This window comes from Mustela nivalis (genome assembly GCF_964662115.1).
Source record: "Mustela nivalis genome assembly, chromosome: 20".
Taxonomy (NCBI): Eukaryota; Metazoa; Chordata; class Mammalia; order Carnivora; family Mustelidae; genus Mustela; species Mustela nivalis.
Genome location: NC_139039.1, coordinates 24,706,473 through 24,725,994, shown reverse-complemented (window position 1 = coordinate 24,725,994; position 19,522 = coordinate 24,706,473). Strand labels below are relative to the sequence as shown.

The 19,522-nt window shown below is 37.0% G+C and overlaps 1 protein-coding gene across 1 annotated transcript in view; it reads right to left on the bottom strand.

The window, feature by feature from the left end:
- TNKS (tankyrase) overlaps positions 1–19,522 on the bottom strand; it is a 207,361-nt gene that overhangs the window by 141,439 nt on the left and 46,400 nt on the right. The window contains exon 3 of the mRNA XM_082715639.1: positions 1,017–1,112. Coding sequence (XP_082571765.1) covers positions 1,017–1,112 — 96 coding nt within the window. The remainder of the gene's footprint in view (positions 1–1,016; positions 1,113–19,522) is intronic.

Sequence of the window (19,522 nt, the reverse complement as noted above, 5' to 3'; positions counted from 1 at the left end):
CGTATTTTCAAAGCTTTCTATATATAAACATTTTCCATTCACCTCAGAATCTTTGATAAAAATGCACAGCATGTACTCAAAACTTAAAAGCGAAGGTCAGATTTATTTTCTTCAAACACAGGCAAATTTAAAAGGAAGGTAAAAGTCATTGACTTTCACACAACCTAAAACAATACTGTTAGCACTGCAGTGACAAAAGGGCTCCCAATTACAAAGGTCAGTTAAGTGAAAGAAGGCAAAGGCAGCAGAAGCCGGACGCTAAGGATAAAAGCAAAAATAGATCCAATGCAGCATTTTGAGAATGAAGATCAATGAAAATAGGTGCTCAACATCGTATCACTTATAGCAGCATTTTCTATATTGTTAGGAGACAGCCTTTCTAGTCCAGCATTTCCTCTTTGCTGGTTCCTGACATTTGCCTTAATCAAAACCAATACTTAAGCCCCAAATTTTATGATCTGAAATGAAAAGGCAACACATTGCATTGCCTCATCTACAAAGTACTCAGCTATCTCGGGCAAAGTGAGGAGACAGGGTAAAAACACAAACAGAAGGGCAAAGGAGGGGCAGCATCATATTTTACTTAACCATTCCCCTGAGTAATAAGGCAGCAGGTTGTCCTTTCGATCAAAACTACTTTTATAAAGTAAGACAAATGCCCTTGCTTGCTCAGTGGTGAAGGTCTTCAAAAGAAATCCACTGAAAAGATGAGGTACAGAAAAATTACGATCTAAACCATAAAAAAGGACTAAAATATGAGTGAACACTGTATGTTATCATTTAGTGCTGTAATTCTCAGAAATCCTATGAATAAACAGTCTTACTGCTTCTGCTTATGATGGCATAGAAATTAATGAGACAGTTAATACAGCAAATCACTAATAAAGTAGAGGTAATGGCATATCTATTTGTTGAGCTCCACCAGCAGGAAAATAAAATGCAGCACGTACCAATTTTATCAAATCAAGCCAGTAGTTCCATAGATAAAATAATTAGGTAGCTCTCTGTTTGCTCACCTGTAAGGACAGCTTTTGCTGAAGAATCTGCCAGGTCCAGGGCTGATTTCCCATCAGTGTTCCGAATGTTTGGATCAGCTCCGTGCTGCAGCAGCACTGTGCAGGGAAAGCAGAAACAGTATCTTACCTCAGGGATACAGAGATTATTTACTGGTAAGTGTCGCCTCGGCATGGTGTAGGCATAAACATACATTGCACAATTTTCTCTCTTTCAAGAAAAAAAAGGAAGAAAGAAAGCAACAGAAAGATGGAAAAAAAGCACTGCAGCAAAGGATCCTCTCTAGAGTAAAGCAAAGTTGGCAACTTGTGGTACAGTATTATCACATGACTTAACATCATAAACATGAAACTAGAAAAATCTTGCACTAGACGGTTTGGGTTTGCCTCCTTCGGGCAGCAGAACGGGAAGCTGTGTGCTCACTGCCTCGCACCATGAAATCTGCAACCCGTGAACCTTCCTATCTTTACTACCACTGTGGCTGCTTGTTGCTGCTGCTTTACTGCTGAATTTCCTAACGCTTCCTCTGCTCAGAATAGTTGTAATACTGTGCAAGCCTTTTAGTGGCTCACTGCTTACATATGAAACTCACCATAACATACTGGCTCGCTTCCAAGAAGTTTAGCAGACATGGTAATGCATGCAACTCTAGTCCCCTGCAGTCGAGCTGCAAAAAAGCACTGCCTTCCACAATAACTCTTCCCATGAAAAATGTTTAGGAACAGAAACTCAATCACTATAATATATGCTAAGAAATTAGTGTTGCACATGCTATATTCAGTAGAAAGTGGCTACAGAGAATCCTTAGACATGGACGCTCCCAAAAGACAGAAGCACTTGTTTAAGTAAAATCCAGATGGAGTAATTTATTAATCCAAAACATTTCTCAAGCACATCTGGTATGTGAGTGTACGGGGGTGAGAGGGGTGTTGTTGTAATGCTACCCAACCAATGGTTAAGCTAATACATACGTTAAAAACTGGTCCGAGCAAGCAAGGTTCAATTCCAAGTTAGAAATTCTAACAGTTCGGATAGCTACAATTTTGTGTACTCCAGAGAAGAGCAGTAGCTGTTACTACTTACTGCTAGCCTAACAACATAAATTTAAAACAAAGCAGAAATATTAAATTCAAATAAGTAGTTTGAGACCTGTTATATAATATCTAAAAACATTTGCGCTACTACCGTTGATGAGTCCTGAATTTTCATTCACTGACATTCCAAGTACATCCTTTGTAATATTTGGAAGGCAATCCTCCTATATTACTAAGGAATAAGTCCCACTGTTTATTAGGCTCTTCTCCTTCCTTTTATCCATAAGCCACTTGGTCAATAGCTTCATTATAATGTACAAAGGATCAGCCTTCTCTAGAATTAAGACACACCTGCCGGAACAGTGTACATCAGTACCTCTTGCATTAAATCTTTGCTACTTTCAGATCTGGGACAGTAAAAACAAGTCGTGGTTCAGAGATTTTGCCAAGTGCTTCTGTATTATTTCACCCTGGAATGTAAGCAATCATAATTATTTTCTAGATGTTTGCAAACTGACTCGAGAGGAAGTAGAATAAAATAGCAAGTATCACAGATCAAACTGTAGTTACTCTTCCATCAGCAAGAATAAGTTTTCATGGCAACAGTTTTGTGAGGTTTTTGTTTTGTTTTGTTTTTTAAGATTTTATTTATTTATTTGACAGACAGAGATCACAAGTAGGCAGAGAGGCAGGCAGGGAGGAGGGGGAAGCAGGCTCCCTGCTGTGCAGAGAGCCTGATGTGGGGCTCGAGCCCAGGGTCTTGGGCTCATGACCTGAGCCAAAGGCAGAAGCTTAACCCACCCAGCCACCCAGATGCTCCAGTTTTTTGTTTTTGATTCCAAGGAGGAATGGTCTTCCAAGAAGACCCAACATGAAGGTCTGGCTTGTAAAGGGTCTTTATCATGAAGCAGACTCGTGTATCACATGTAAAGGTGACAGCTATCACTTTATCTTTACTAAGCTGTTCACTGATCACATGAAAAGGGCAGGAAAACAAGGAATGCAGAGATTTCTAATGCATATCTGGAGAACTTCAGAGCCTGCTTTAAACAAGTAAAGCAATATCTTAATTTAACAAGACCTGACAATAATACGATGGGAGCTTTTATTGTGCAGCTTACAAGGTAGAGGCAAAAACCTGAAAGCCTTCTTGTTCCTCCAAAAGTCATCTAAAACCTCAATCTTTTTTGTTGTAGCTGGTATTTTAGCTATTATCTCTCTGCTACTTTACAATAGAAATCTGCCATTACAGTTCAGCTGCAGTTTTGCTTTATTTGGGGTGACTTTTAAAGGGTAATCTTTTTACTAGAAATATCTGTTTTCTAAAGATTTTGAGTTCCATTATTTCTTCCATCAGACCTGAATGCAGAAACATCCGTGCTGAGTAATGCGGCAGCAGAGAAAAAGAAGTTGGATTTTCTGAGCCTGATGCTGACTACAAAATCCACATTAGAAAATACTCAACCATTTTTAATTAATTGGATAGCAGTTAATTAAAACAACAAAACTCAGTAGAATCAAGAGTTTGGGGGGCAATAAAACCATCCACAACCAGAAAGCTAACCTCTGACTTGTATAAAAGGGCAGTACTGGGAAGATTACATGAGAACAGAGCGGCATGCAAAGGCACTAAGCGCTGAGCCTGATATTACCCAGCAGCTAATGATAATATTTAAAGTGCATTTGTAAATGCAGACCTTGTTTATACTCTCAACTCTGCCACTAACTACTGATTCAACACTCTGTCCTAGAGCCAACTCTTTAGATCTTCACAAATAGTACATACATATAAGACTGTAGAACATATGGTCTCTGAATTCATCCCGGCCTCAACCTCATCCTTATAGAGGAAAAGTAGCCACAGACAATATTTAAAAGAATGTGTGTGGCTGTGTTCCAATAAAATTTTATTTATGGACAGTGTAGTATGAATTTTGTATAATTATCATGTGTCACAAAATACTAGTATTGTGAATTTTTAAAAATCATTTATGAATGTAAAAACAATACTTAGCTTATAGGTCATACAAAAAGCAAGGGGTGAGCTGTATTTGGCTCATAGGTCAGAGTTTGCCAACTCCAACCTTGGGCAGTGACAGTATGGTCTCTTTGCAATCCCCAGACATTGAAATAAGCACAGAAATTAAGAGGCAGCATTTAGAATTGCGTATGTTCTTTTAAAATTACTTATTCTCATATTTCATTTTTATTATACTTTACAAAATTACTGGCCTGCCATGTACTGGAGAGGAAGAAAACTGGTCCTCTACCACATACAGTTTGAGAAGCAATGAGCCAGGGCACATGTAAAATTCTCTGGGCCAGAGTTCCAGGTCTATAAAGTGAAGGAGCTGGACTAGGTAGATGATTTCTAGATATCTAAGGTATTTTATTGGCAAAGACGTAAAATATTATGTTCTGAAATCCTAATTTAAAAAAAAAGAGTTACTTCAAGTAGAATCTTTTCCTCCCCTACCGTCTAAATAAAAATTTAAAAAATCATTTTTGATTTACCCTAACACTTTGACAAAACTCGAAGTTGAGCCCATCATCAATGGAAGTTGTGGGGTATGTATTAAAACGTCCCAAGCTTCTCCCAAGCAATTCCTCCAATCAAATTGCTGTTTTACACTATTCTCTAAGGGGATCTGTTTCCCTATTTTTTAACATCAGAAGAACAGCACATACATCAGGCAAAGGTAACAACAATGGCTTTCAAGAATGTCAGTCTACACTTGACCTGGTGACATGAACAACTCTCAATTCTCGCTGCTTCAAATTCTGCTTTCAAAGTTCTGAGCTACCAAACAATAACAAAATATGACCTGTAATACATAATGCAATTAAAAATCCATCTTGTAACATCAATATACACTGACAAGACACTAATATGTAACAAATTCCCCCTTAAAAGTAACACAAATGTCTGAAGAAAAGTTCCCAAAATATACAAACAATATACAAGGTAACATTTGAAAGAAAAACAAGGAAACTAAAATCTGAATAACACCCAGTATATAAATTCAAGACTACTGTGGCCCTTCAAAATCTCCTTGCACTATCTTTAACCGATTAGGTCATCATCAAATCTGGAATCCCAAATGACTTAACTGTATCCAATTGTTCAACTCATTTATCTCAAATCCATTTATCTCATTTTGAGTTTAGGAGGATGGAGAAAATACAGCAGCTGGCATAACAACAGATAGCTAAAACTAAGGTAGGATTACAATATTTAAAATGTCATTCTCAAAAGAGCTCATGGCAAGAAGGACATGTGATTTTCCTATTTCTGGTACAAGCATTCAGCTATAATGAGCCAGATTCATGCCTTTACCCTGTGACCAGCAAGCACAGTAGGAACTAAAATTGTTTCATTTCTCAAAACTATTAAATTTAAGCATTCATTTCATTTTAATTCTTCCAAAAAAAGAAAATATTCCTACATGTACACAAAGCCTATCAAATTCCTAGAAAAATAAAAAGTACTATTATGTAAATCATATTTATATTTTGGATAAACTATATTTAATTGCAGGTATTATTAATTTATTTAAGAAGACAAAAGAAGGGGCGACTGGGTGGCTCAGTGGGTTAACCCTCTGCCTTTGGCTCAGACCATGTCTCAGGGTCCTGGGATGGAGCCCCATATCGGGCTCTCTGCTCAGCAGAGAGCCTGTTTCCCCCTCTCTCTCTTTGCCTACTTGTGATCTCTGTCTGTCAGATAATTAAATAAAATCTTAAAAAAAAAGAAGAAGAAGAAGAAGATAAAAGAAACAGAAACAGTATGAATTTTCCAAGCTAAAAACATAGCAAGGGGCGCCTGGGTGGCTCAGTGGGTTAAGCCTCTGCCTTCGGCTCAGGTCATGGTCTCAGGGTCTTGGGATCGAGCCTCACAATGGCCTCTCTGCTCGGTGGGGAGCCTGCTTTCCCCTCTCTACCTACTTGTGATCTGTCTCTCTCTCTCTCTGTCAAGTAAATAAATAAAATCTTTAAAAAAAATAAACTGTTAAAAACATAGCAAGACTTTTAGGTAAATTATCAAAAAGTGTTTAGTATAATTTTCACTATAAAAGGTAAAAATTCTCTATTAATATCATAAATGCTTTGTTACATGAATTTTAGAGTTACATTAATAGTCTAAAACTGTTCCTCACAATGAACACTCAACTTTTTTTAAAGATTTTATTTTTATTTATTTATTTGACAGAGAGAGGGAGAGAGCACAAGCAGGGTGAACGGAGTGGCAGTGAGAAGCAGACTCCCCACTGAGCTAGGAGCCCAATGTGGGACCTGATCCCAGGACCCTGGGATCATGACCTGAGCCAAAGGCTGATGCTTCACCATCTGAGCCACCCACATGAACACTCAATTTTTTTTTTTTAAGATTTTATTTATTTGAGAGAGAGAGAGAGAGAGCGAGCATGAAAGGGGCAAGGGGCAGATAGAGAAGCCGGCTCCCTGATGAGCAGAGGGCCCTGTGATGTGGGACTTGATCCTGGGACTCCAGGATCATGACCTGAGACGAAGGCAGTTGCTCAACCAACTGAGCCACCCAGGTGCCCTGAACACTCAATTTTTAAAGAAGTTATGTTTATGTCAAAATGTGTTTCATAGTCATCTTACTCTTTAATATTCATTTGACTTAGCTTCCAAAATTGAGTCACAAAAGGACTATATGCATTATAATTTTTAGCAAATAAAACCCAATTTTAGAGCAAAATATCAAGGAATCAAATTTTAACTAACTACAATCTTCAGTGTATAGGACTCTCACCAACACACATGCTTTTAAAAGACATTTTTTCTAAATGATATATATGACATATTCTGTGGTTGATACATATGCAGACTGCCTCTCCCACAGAAACATGTACAATAATTGTATAATACTAGTATTATACCACTATAATGCTGTATGTATTTATATATGGTACATTATTATTTGAAAAGCCATTTATTTCTTCATTCAGGATACATTTTACATGGCATAAACGTAAATTACCGTATTTTATTTTAAAAAAATCATTAAGAATTTATTTATCACTAAGAGTAAACATGAAAATTCAAGTAACATGAATATATACACATACATACACATACAAACACACACATATATATATGGTATGATCCTATATAGTAGTATGGCTTATTGAATTTGGATTAGAACTTACATGACACAATTTCCTATTTTCAGTATTAGCTGAACAATCCTTGGGCTGTAAACAGTGAACAAAACTGGAGTTGAAACAAAAATGTAACTTCTTAAAATCATCTAAGAGCTAATGAGATAAAGAATTCTTAGCCCAGGGGCGCCTGGGTGGCTCAGTGGGTTAAGCCTCTGCCTTCAGCTCAGGTCATGATCTCAGTGCCCTGGGATCAAGCCCTGCATCGGGCTCTCTGCTCAGCAGGGAGCCTGCCCCCCCTCCCCATCTGCTTGTCTCTCTGCCCACTTGTGATATCTGTCTGTCAAATAAAGAAATAAAATCTTTTAAAAAAAGAAAAAGAATTACTAGCCCAAAACTAAGGAGCAAATGGGAATCCAGAGGATAAATGTATATGGAAACTGTCTTTGTTCTGAAAGCAATTACTAATACAGAAAAATATAAGCTGTCCTTGCAGTGTCTCAAAGGGCAAAAGGAAGAGCAATCATTGCTGGGCCCCCCAAAGTAAAGATTCTAACAAAAACTGTCCCCACACAAAAAGGGCTATCCTCAGGATGAGGATAAAGTGACATGAACTCACCCTAATACAGAACCACACATCTGATTGGAAAAACAGGGTGTCCAAACTATCTGAAGCCTTGAATTTGATTCTAAGGTGGTCCCAGATTGGCAGTAACATCAGGGTATCTGGCAAACATATATGCCCATCCTCTCAGGGGAGGGTACCTTCATCAAAGGGCAAAAAGTTAGTCCTGTCAATAAATTTGTAGTAAAACGCCCAGCACAGAGCCAAGATAACCAGGCAGAGGTAATCTAAAATGCAGAAGCAACAACTAACATCAATAAACAACACAAAAAATAGACTCATAAAAACTTCAAATACCAGAAAGAACTACCAGTTACAATATAAAAAGAACTATGTTTATTGTGTTTAATGAAATAAAAGACAAGCTGAAATATGAAACTATAAAAAGTGGTAAGGCAAATTTGTAAAACAACCAAAAAGAACCTCTAGAAATAAAAATACAATTAACTGAAATTACAAATGAAGGCTTTGGTTTCCAGCCAAGATGGAGTAACAGCAGACTAGCCCTCTCTTCCTAATGTAAATAATTACGGAACTGGACAAAATATATGAAGCAACTCATTGACGGCAGCGATGAACAATAGTGTTCAACTGTGATCTTCGAAAGAAAGGAAACTCAAAAGGTGGCTACCATAATCACTCAACTACTCTGCTTGTGGCAATGTGGCAACCGCCTGCATACAGCTAGAAGAATCAAAGCAGAACACGGCTGGCATGTTGAGCTGAGAAGACAAGTGATCTGAATTCGGAGTAGATAAACTGGTTGGAATCTGCCGGATGGCAAGCTGGAGAGGAGGGACTCTACAGACAGCAGGGCTCAGATGTCTGTGTGGGGACCCCTGCTGATAACAAGGCTGTGGGCTGGCCTGTATAGTTTGTGTAAGACAAGGCCATCTGAGACTTAACAGTAGTTGCTATTCGGTTGAGCAAAAAACAGTTACTTGAGGTCAAAAAGTGCTGGAGGTTGGTGGGGGGAGTAGGGCTGAGAGAAATTGGAAGTCTGGCTGTAAGAAAGCACAGAGATTCTAAAAACACCTCTTCAACACCGTGCAGAGCTGAGAAACAAAAGACCACCTTCGAGCAGAGAGTTGGGGTCTACAAAGCCATTGATCTCCTTGTTTTGCTGCTGGTAATAACATTTGCACATGGTGCAAAAGTAACAAAATTGCTGGTAACGTGGTACAAATCAAGGCAGTGGCACCCAACTATACTAGTGATCAGTGCATTCTTCACGACCATGCAATCACCTTAAAAGAAAAAACAAGCAGTTTCATTTTAGAATGTCCTTAATGACAGTAAAAATTATTAATTTTACTAAACCTTGACCCTTGGATTCACATCTTTTTAATGTTCTCTGCAAAGAATTGGAACATGCCTCAAGGACTGCAGCCAATGGAAAGGCACAAGAGTTGTCTCAATCAGACGACTTGGGTGATTACTGAAGCTACACACTGAACTAGCCACTGTTTGTCCTGATGCATCCTTTTTAATGAAAATAAATATGAACAGAAATACTATGGTCATTCAGACTTGGGTATCTGGCAGGCATTTTTTTTAATGTAAATGATAAAATTTAAGCGCTCAAGCAAAAATTAGAACTTTGTAAAATTCTTAATCTACCTACATGAACTTGAACTTACTGTAAATACTTATGCTCTTCTGCTAACATTGATGTAACAAATGTAATTTTTTGATGTGGTATTTAAAATGTGTCAACATTTTGGAATTTCTGTCTGAGTGAATCAATACTTTCAAAGTGACCAACGGAAACTGTTACAAAATCATGTCTGGGTACAAATTCCTTCAAAGTGAAACACAGACTAATTTACTGTGATGTTACAGAATAGAAAAAGTTTTCTGTTATGGTTTGTTTCCATATTGCAATTACTCATTTAGAAACTACCACTTGCCATGTTTGGATTGGGATATCAAAGGAGAATATTCATAATTATTTGAAAATGTTAGTAAATACATTGCCGTCTTCCAACTAAAATCTGAATCTACGTCATCAGAACATAACTGCACACAGAAGCAGGTATGACAATCCAAACGACTCCGATTAAGCCAGATAATAAAGACTATTTGCATTAATGCCAGTATTTTTACTAAATTTTTGTAGTTTTGATTTCTAATGTTCTATATGATTCATATAAATAAAGCTCTTCAGAATGCAAAAAGGCCAAAATACTTGAAAACTGCCCTAGAATAAGCCCTAATCTAGACACGCCCTAATAAATTATAAAACCAAACTTCAACAAGATCTGCAGAGGAGACAGTATGAACACTGAGTTCCACTAAGATGAAGATCTTAGGAAACACCTTCCACAGAAATGCACTAATAGAGCATAACCCCAAACATGCAGAAGTTCAGGGTGACTTCCTAGCAACCAAACTATGCAAATACACTAATAAAAAATTTTCAGAGCAAGATAGATAAAAATAACATTGCAGCCTCCACAATATCTACCACTGGATAAGAAAATTACTAGACATATAAGGAAAAAAGAAAATGTGATCCATAATCAAGAACAACAACAACAACAACAAAAGTCAAAAGAAATCATATCCAAGATGGCCTAGATGTTGGACTTAGCAGACAAGGACTTTAAAGCAATTATTACAAATGAATTCAAAGAATTAAAGGAAAATATGATATGAAAAAGTAAAGAGAGGGAGATACTCCAAGAATCAAGTTGAAAAGTCTATACTTGTAAAGTTAAAGGGATCATGCCACCAATTTCAAGATTTATTATAAAGCTACAGTAATTATGACAGTGAATTACTGGGATAAAAACAGATATTTAGAACAACAAAAAAGAAAACAGACCAACACATGTACGGTCAATTGATTTTCTATAGAGAAAGCAAGGTAATACAATGATCGAAAGAAAAAATAATCTTTTGAACAAATCATGCCGGAACAACTGCTATCTACAGACAAGAAAAAGGAAAAATACAAATGAAGTTTGACTCTTACCTCACAGGACACAAACAAATTACCTCCAAACGAGACATACACTTAAATATAAAAGTTAAAACAATAAAACCCATAGGACAAATCATTGAAGAAAATGTTTATGACTTTGAGACAGAAAGATTTTTTTAAGATAAAAAGGCCTAAGTCATAAAAAAATCTCGATCAATTGTACTTCATAAAAATTAAGATTTTCTGCTTTTCAAATGACACATTTACAAACATGAAAAGGAAAGCTACAGACTAGAACAAAATGCAACAAATACATGTGGTGACAAACTCAGATCCAGATTATATAATACTGAGACCGTAAAAATGACTCAAGTAAAATAGTCAAGAAATAGCTTTTTTATTGTGTAAAAAGCCCTAAGCTTCTAATAACTTTTTTAATCTTTGCCTTTTCATACAGAAGTCACCAAAAAAGAATTCTGTCAATATCTGGGATTAGCATGCCTGTGATACATTACTTAATTTCACCTGCCTTTCGTGTCTAATTAGATGCCTACTGATTACTTTTTTCCATGTCCCTCACTGGAAAAAAAATAAGACTGCGTTTCTTTTTTTTTAAAAAGTTCAAAAAAATCAAATTCTCTATAAGTCTGCTTCACTTATTAATGGCAAAACATCTTAGTTAACCACTTAAGAACACAGTTGTGGTTAAGAACTAGAAGGCAGGGGTTAGAGACCTGGTTCCGCCACCTCCCGATTCTGGGGCCCTAGAACTCCATTCTCTCTGCTCTTCCGTTTTCTCTTCTGTAAAAAGGAGATAACAACAGTGCCCAATACATGGGACCTAATTAGGACAAAAGATAACAAAACTAATAAATACTTGAGGAGTCTTTAGAACAGTGCCCAGCATATAGTAGGCAAAGGAGATTAGGAGGTACAAACCTCCAGTGATAAAATAAATAAGTCATGAGGATATGAAGTACAGTGTGAGGTAGATTCTCAAAAATATCCTAACTTTGGTGACAAATGATAACTAGACATACCATGGAGATCACCATAATGTATACCTGAGACATTAGAGAATATTTCCTCCCTCAGAAAATTAATCCAAGTAAATAAAAATTTACTGAATTCACAAAGAAGAGAAGTTCTTTGTGATCAAATTTTGGTATGAAATATTATAATAATAATAAAAGAATCCTCCACTTAGATTTTTGTTCCCATTGTCAAATTCACCTATAAATATAGACAATCAAGAAATTTTTAAAAGGCCCACTGCTCTAAAGTAACTTAGAAACAGATTATTCTGTTATATATAGCAGATTTTTAGAGCCAGAAATCAATGACATGACCTTCTGCAACAGAGTTAAACCAGGCCACAATACATCTGGGAAATCAGCATTAACTGCTTACACAAGCCACAATTTAAGATAAAGCACCCTGAAATAAATATAAGAATGATTATAACAGGGGTGCCAGGTGGCTCAGTGGGTTGAGCCTCTGCCTTTGGCTCAGGTCAAGATCCTAGGATTCTGGGATGGAGCCCCGCATCAGGCTCTCTGCTCAGCAGGGAGCCTGCTTCCCCAACCCCCTCTCTCTGCCTGCCTCTCTGCCTACTTGTGATCTCTGTCTGTCAAATAAATAAATAAAATATTAAAAAAAAAAAGGAAAGAATGATTATGACAAAGGAGATCTCTTTCTACTTGGAAACCCCAGAGAGTCAAGTCTAAAAGAAAGTACTGTCCAGGAGTCAGACAAACCTGGGTTTTAGAATACTGCTCTGTCCTTTACAACTGTCTGACCTTATGCAAGTTACTTCAACTCTGTCAATCTCAATTTCCTCTTTCATACAACACTACCCTTCTCAGAGAACTCCCGTTATAGTTGAGACAATACATATAAACCTAGTGTGGCTCTTGGCACACAATAGGGACTCACTATAATACCCTGTCCCTTCGATCAGGATCTTTTCATCTGCCTTTCAAAAACAGAATCATGTACACAGAAAGTGCTAAAAATGCACCTGCTGGAATGAAATAAAGGCTAAATGGTAAGAGCCCTACAAACAATGAATTCATTTGTGCCAAGTCAAATATTGTTTTATGCTTCCTTTTATTTAGGGGGAGATTGCTTTTTCCAAAACCTGACTACTCAAGCCTAATGAAACACTAATAAGGAACAAAGCAGATAACTTTAGTCTGACTTTTCACCGTTCTAAGGGACAATGACCATGTGCAAAAGGGTGCTTCCCAATCTGTCTCTTTCTGGGAAACCTTCCCTAAACTGTCACTCGCATCACCCCTCTCTCAAGTCTCAAGGATTTAGTATTCCAGGCAAACTCCCCATTAGTAAAAAAATGTTAAGACCAATTAAAACTAGTCTTCATACCACTAGATACAAGGTTTAAAATTACACATTTAAAAGCATTTTCCACAAGGAACATAGGGTTGAGCCCATACCATGACATCCTGATTCTGCTTTGGGTGATGGGTATTAAGGACGGCATGTGATCTGATGAGCCCTGGGTGTTATACACAACTAACGACACATTGAACGCTACCTCAAAAAACTAATGATGTATTATATGTTGGCTAACTGAACTTAACATAAATAAAAATATTAAAACAATTAATTATATCATTACTATCATTTTCCTGTACCTCTGAGAACTGATTCAACAGACTGAACTTCAAGGCGCTGTTGTACTTTCCAGTCTGACAAAGACTATAACTCTTTAAGTCTTCATTCTTTAGGAAAGATACCAAATAATTTTTTTAAACTGACTTTTGTTTTTTCTATTGGATTTTATAAATTATCCTATTAACACTATTCTTTTCTTTCTTCTTTGTTTTTTGCTTTACTTTTTATCCTGTGGCTTATTTTATAACTGGTCCTTCACCTGTCTTGCCCACAAACATCCCAAACCAATATTATAGTATTTTTAAAAACAGTTATTCGATCATATTTTTATATCCCACCTCAGCTCCTTTCTCCCATGTTGAAGAAAAACAACTGATTTCATACCTTACTAAATCACAATTCAAGTTTAAAAAATTACACAGGCTATGAAACAAAGGACATAAACTAATTCACATTGATGATAACAAAGAACAGCATACGGTAACTGCCACCCAGTCCATCATTAAGCTTTCATTGAGTGTCAGAATCCAAAACCCACCTATGAAGAACACCTTACTGTTGCCACCCGGGGGGGGGGGGGTGAGAATGGATGGGAACAAGCATTTACTGTGGCTCTACCTGCTTTAGTATTTCACATTACTTCCATTAACAACCTAATGCAATATGTAGGATACTTGTTTTATAAATGAGAGACTGGGGTTCACAGCAACTAAATTATTTGTGCAAGATGACAGTTTTTAAGCAGTAAAGTAGAATTCATACCTAATACTAAAGCCAAGCATTTAATTTCTACCTTATCATCCACACAAGTACAAGGCAAGATCGCCCCAGAACTGTAATTCAAGCTTTCTTCTTCTTAGGTCAATTCTGAAAGGCACATCTACACGTTTGTCCTAAATACCTTATCTGCTACTCCCATGACCAATGACCTCTTTCTCATCCCATCAAACAATCCCCCCTGTGGGAAAGCATGAAACCAAGACACAGAAATAATACCCATGACAGCTCGGGTTCTGTTTTTGGAGACCCACTAGAATACTTCCTGCACTTGCTCCCTCAAATCTCATGCTCTAGCATAATCCTTCTAAAGATCAACACTCAAAACTGTCCCAAAATAGGCACAGCAAATAAGAGGCAAAAGAAAATATACGCCCTCTTTCTCTAACCATGATTATTTGTACCACACACCGCTAATTTAGGAATTTTCAGGCTTGACACAAAATAAACATATATTTGGATACCCTGTGGGATTTCTTATTTCCTTTTTTAAAAAAAAATTATTTATCCATTTAAAGAGAGAGAGAGAGAGAGAGAGAGCACGCGTGCACAATGCATAGCTGGGGAGGGCGGAAGGCGGAGGGCAGAGGGCGAGAGAGAATCTCAAGCCGACTCTGCACTGAGCGCTGAGCCCAACACGGAGCTGGATCTAATGACCCTGAGATCATGACCTGAGCTGAAATCAAGAGTCCAACGCTAAATTGACTCAGTAAACCAGGTGCCCCATCGCTGTGGGATTTTTTTTTTTAAATAATTTTTTTATTTTGTTAGTCACCATAAAGTAAGCACATCATTAGTTTTTGACGTAGTACTCCGTGATTCATTGTTTGCATATAACAAACCCGTGCCCTCCTTAATACCCATCACCGGGCTCACCCTTTAACACCCTCTGTTTGTTTACCAGAGTTCACAGTCTCTCATGGTTCATCTCCCCCTCTGATTTCCCACCTTCATTTTTCCTGCCTTCTCTTAATGTCCTCCATGCTATTCTTTATGCTCCACAAATAAGTGAGGCCATATAACTTTCTCTCTCTGTTTGACTTATTTCACTTAGCATAATCTCCCCCAATTCCATCCAGGTTGATGCAAATGTTGGGTATTCGTCCTTTCTGATGGCTGAGTAATATTCCATCATATATTTGGACCACATCTTTATCCACTGACCTGTTGAAGGACATCTCAGCATCTTCCACAGTTTGGCTGTTGTGGCCATTGCTGCTACGAACACTGGGATGCATGTGGCTCTTCTTTTCTCTACATCTTTCTCTTTGGGGTAAATACCCAGGAGAGCAATTGCCGGGTCATAGGGTAGCTCTATTTTTAACTTGAGGAACCTCCACACTGTTTTCCAAAGTGGCTACACCAGCTTGTGTCCCACCAACAGTGTGAGGGGGTTCCCTTTTCTCCACAACTTCTCCAACATTTGTTGTTTCTTGCCTTGTCACTTTTTGCCCTGTGGGATTTCTTAATCATTGTCATACCTAAGGGCAAAATATTAAACAACTCACAGTAATGTTTATTTACTTATTCCTGGATTCTATTTATGGATGAAAAGTCTAACACCCCCTCCACTTTAAGAGAAAATTAACACATTCCAATAATTTAAGCACGGAAACAAGAGTACCGAAGATTTTTTTAAAGCCTGGAACTGCAATTATTACACTTAACTTTGTGTGTAGTCTGGCCAGCAGAGAATGCGGAGTGGAAAGGACTCTGGGGATCTTTCCCATCTGGGCCTGCTTCTGCCGTTTCCGTTGCCACGGAACCATACAAAGCAAGGACACAGCTTTAGTATGTACACGTTTCAGATAACACGATAACCATGTAAAGGGAAAACTGATTACATGAGCCATTTGCCTCAAATACCATTTTCATACAACCACAAACTTAAGCCACGCATCATCTCACTGAAATCCAGACTGTTTTGGATCACCACGGTTAATCTAAAAGTAAAGGCAAATGTAAAATTAATTCCTTTAACAGGCAGACTTGACTCATACGCAAATCCCTGCATCACTTTAAAAAAAAAACCATGAGGTCTTTTTTTAGTTGCTCTTGATTTTTTACCTTTTTCCCTCTAATTTAAACATCTTTGATCTATTTCTTAAGGCCTTAGGAGAATTAAGGCATTCACTATGGAATTTCTAATACAACACAATAAGCATATATAAAACTCTCCATATAAATGTGCGTGTGCGTGTATGTATATATTTACCATTAACCAGAATGCCTACTAACGTAGTCCCAAATTTATCAGGTAAATGCATAAATACTCTAACTTTCTTGAAAGCAGTTGAACCTAAGTGGGCAAGCTATCAAGATAACAGTGTTCAGTGTCAATGGGGATTTTTTCAGAAGGGAGAAATTACTATTATTCTTGGCTCTTCCTCTCCTTTTTAAGGAACTAAGTGTGGAATTTTGCCAACCTTTACTTTTTATGAAAATGCTATATTGAGACTTGTTTAAAAGATCCCAATTCAGTATTTATATGGAAAACTGATGGTAAAAAATGCCTACGGGAGGTATTCTGGCAGGAAAAAGGAAAAGAGACAATCATGAAACAAAAGCAAGTGAATGATAGTCTCAAGGGCTTCACGGAATCTTCAGTGAATTTTTGTAAAGAGTAAGGAATATGTGAGAAATGACTTTCCTTAACCTAGCTCATTTATGAATGACGTATAAATACATAATATGACTAAATCAAGAATCCTACTAGAGATCTTCAGCAGCTACATTTCTTTGGTTCTTATTAAAAAGTTGTGGCTTTCCAGGAATTTATGCTAAAGTAATTAAGGTTTACACATATATTTAATGAAGAGGATATTCTCTATAGTACTGTTTATAAAACAAAAGTGAAAAGCCAAAAATATTATAAATGGTCTAATATGGGTGAGTGATACAAAAATAATGGTTATTTCCATATAATTCTTGACAGCCATTAAAAATAAGATAAAAATATTCATTGATAATGAAATATATTCACAACACAAAGTGAAAAAATAAGAAAATGGCATGCATGGAATGATCCTATTTTTATTATAAAAAGGACTACATATATAGGTACACTGGATCTAACGATATTGTTCAACAGAAATTCCTACAGTAATGGAAATTACTATCATCTGCACACTCTGATATGACAGCCAATAGTCATATATGGTTATTAAGCATTTAAAATGTGACTTAGTGCAACCGAGGAACTAAATTTTTAATATGTTAAGTTTTAGCTTATTTTCATTTAATGGCTACCATATTGGGCAGAAAACAGTGTGACTGCTGTTAGGGTCTATTTTCTAAATCTTCTTTAATGAACACCTATTACATCTAACAATACTGACAAATAATAAGACAAAACCAAGAAAGTTGTTAATTTTGAGACACTATGTTTAAAATAACAGGTAGTAAAATAAATAAATGAACAAACAAATAAAATAAAATAAGATAAGATAAGATAACAGGAGGGAAGAATGTACCCAAGGCAGTCCAGCACTGATCTCATTCTTCCCAATCCCATCCCCAATGCATGCCATTCCAAGTTCCAGGGCTTTTGACTTCATTAAAGGGCAGGTAACCACGGATCAAGTAAAACTCCACTCACAACAGAGCTCACACAAGGAAAAAAGATCTCTTTCTAGATAGCAGATAATGCAAAATGGAGTTACCTGCATTATGAGAGGGATATTACTTTAGGAGTGAGTTACAGTAACAAAAACTTGGTTTAAGTTTTAATAAATACATTATCTTAAGATTTCATTTTGAGGCTTTTAAAATAAGGCTAGGTAAAGAATACTACTTTAAATGTGCTAATATTACATGATCTAAAAAGCTAAACTCAAAGAAGAAATTATTTGACACACTTAAAGATCGAAATTAATTTTTATGCTTAAAATATATTCTTAAATAAATCCCATTAAGCAGAGAGAACTTTCAGTTCTCAATCAAGAAAACATTTCTATTATAGCAACTTTGTATCAGCTTTAAAGACTGTAGGAAAGTAACAGCTTTCTTTCCCTCACTGATAAAATGGCAGGTAATGTGAATCATCTGCCTCATGCATAGTACATAAATATTAGTGAAATTAATTTGGTTCAGTACTCTGAGCTGCCTCAAGGGAAAGCACTTTATTATTTATCATCCATCCACAGCAATTTGTCCTACATTTGCCACCATCACCTTTTTCTTTCTTCTCCCTACCTCAATTCCTACCTCTCCCTACCTCAATTCCTCAGTTCTTGACAGCAGGAATTCAAAGGTTTAATCCACAAGTAGCAACAAAAACTGTTGACTGCCTGTTCTTTGTATGAAATCCACTATAACCAGAATCAGTGCATGACTGGAATCAATATTCACTGACCTACCCTAATGAAGCATAATAATGATTTGGCAAATGATAAATAATCTAAACATAATTTATACCTGACCATAAAATGTGTTTTATATTTCTACATAAATATGGGAGTGCTGGATATTAACTTTAAAATGGAAACACTTCAAAATATCACCTAATCAAGAAGTGGAAAATTACTTGCCTTCCTTATCCCCAAGAACACAGACTTAAAAGTAAAAAGGCCAGAAAGAATCATGCCAACTTTTTTTTTTAATTTTATTTATTTATTTCACAGAGAGAGATCACAAGTAGACAGAGAGGCAGAGAGGCAGGCAGAGAGAGAGAGAGAGGGAAGCAGGCTCCCTGCTGAGCAGAGAACCCGATGTGGGGCTCGATCCCAGGACCCCGAGATCATGACCTGAGCCGAAGGCAGCGGCTTAACCCACTGAGCCACCCAGGCACCCCTCATGCCAACTTCTTATGAAGTGCTTGTTATTCCACACACATTTCTTGAGTATATAATTAGTACCAAGGATAGGCAGTAAGAATACAAGAATGAATAAAAAGATTATTGTTGGTTCCTTACCAGAGAGAACTAACAATCTATCAAGCAACAAGAACCAAGATCTAAGCGGCACACTACAGAAACATACGACAGGGCACTACCATATTTGGAGCATACTCAAGTTCACACCTTATCTGATTCAGTTTAAGAGACTGGCCCCTCATCCAACAGCTGCATTATAAAGCAAATATATGTTGATTAAAACAATTTTAATTTAATACCTGTGTTTATGAACCTGGCGTATTTGGGGAACAATTCCAAGGTGTTTTTCTCCATAATGACATCCAGACAAGTCATTCTTCTTAAATAATCGGTTCTTTATTGTTTATTTTTACTTTGAATTCAAATTCATAAGCAGTGCTTTCAGTCATGCTAGTCTAGGTTTTGCTGCAGTAACAAAGTGCTCCAGAATCTCATAGGCTTAGCAAAAGAAGTTCATTTCTTAGTCACACAAGTTGGGAAAGTGACAGCAGGAGAGTTTCCTTACTCCC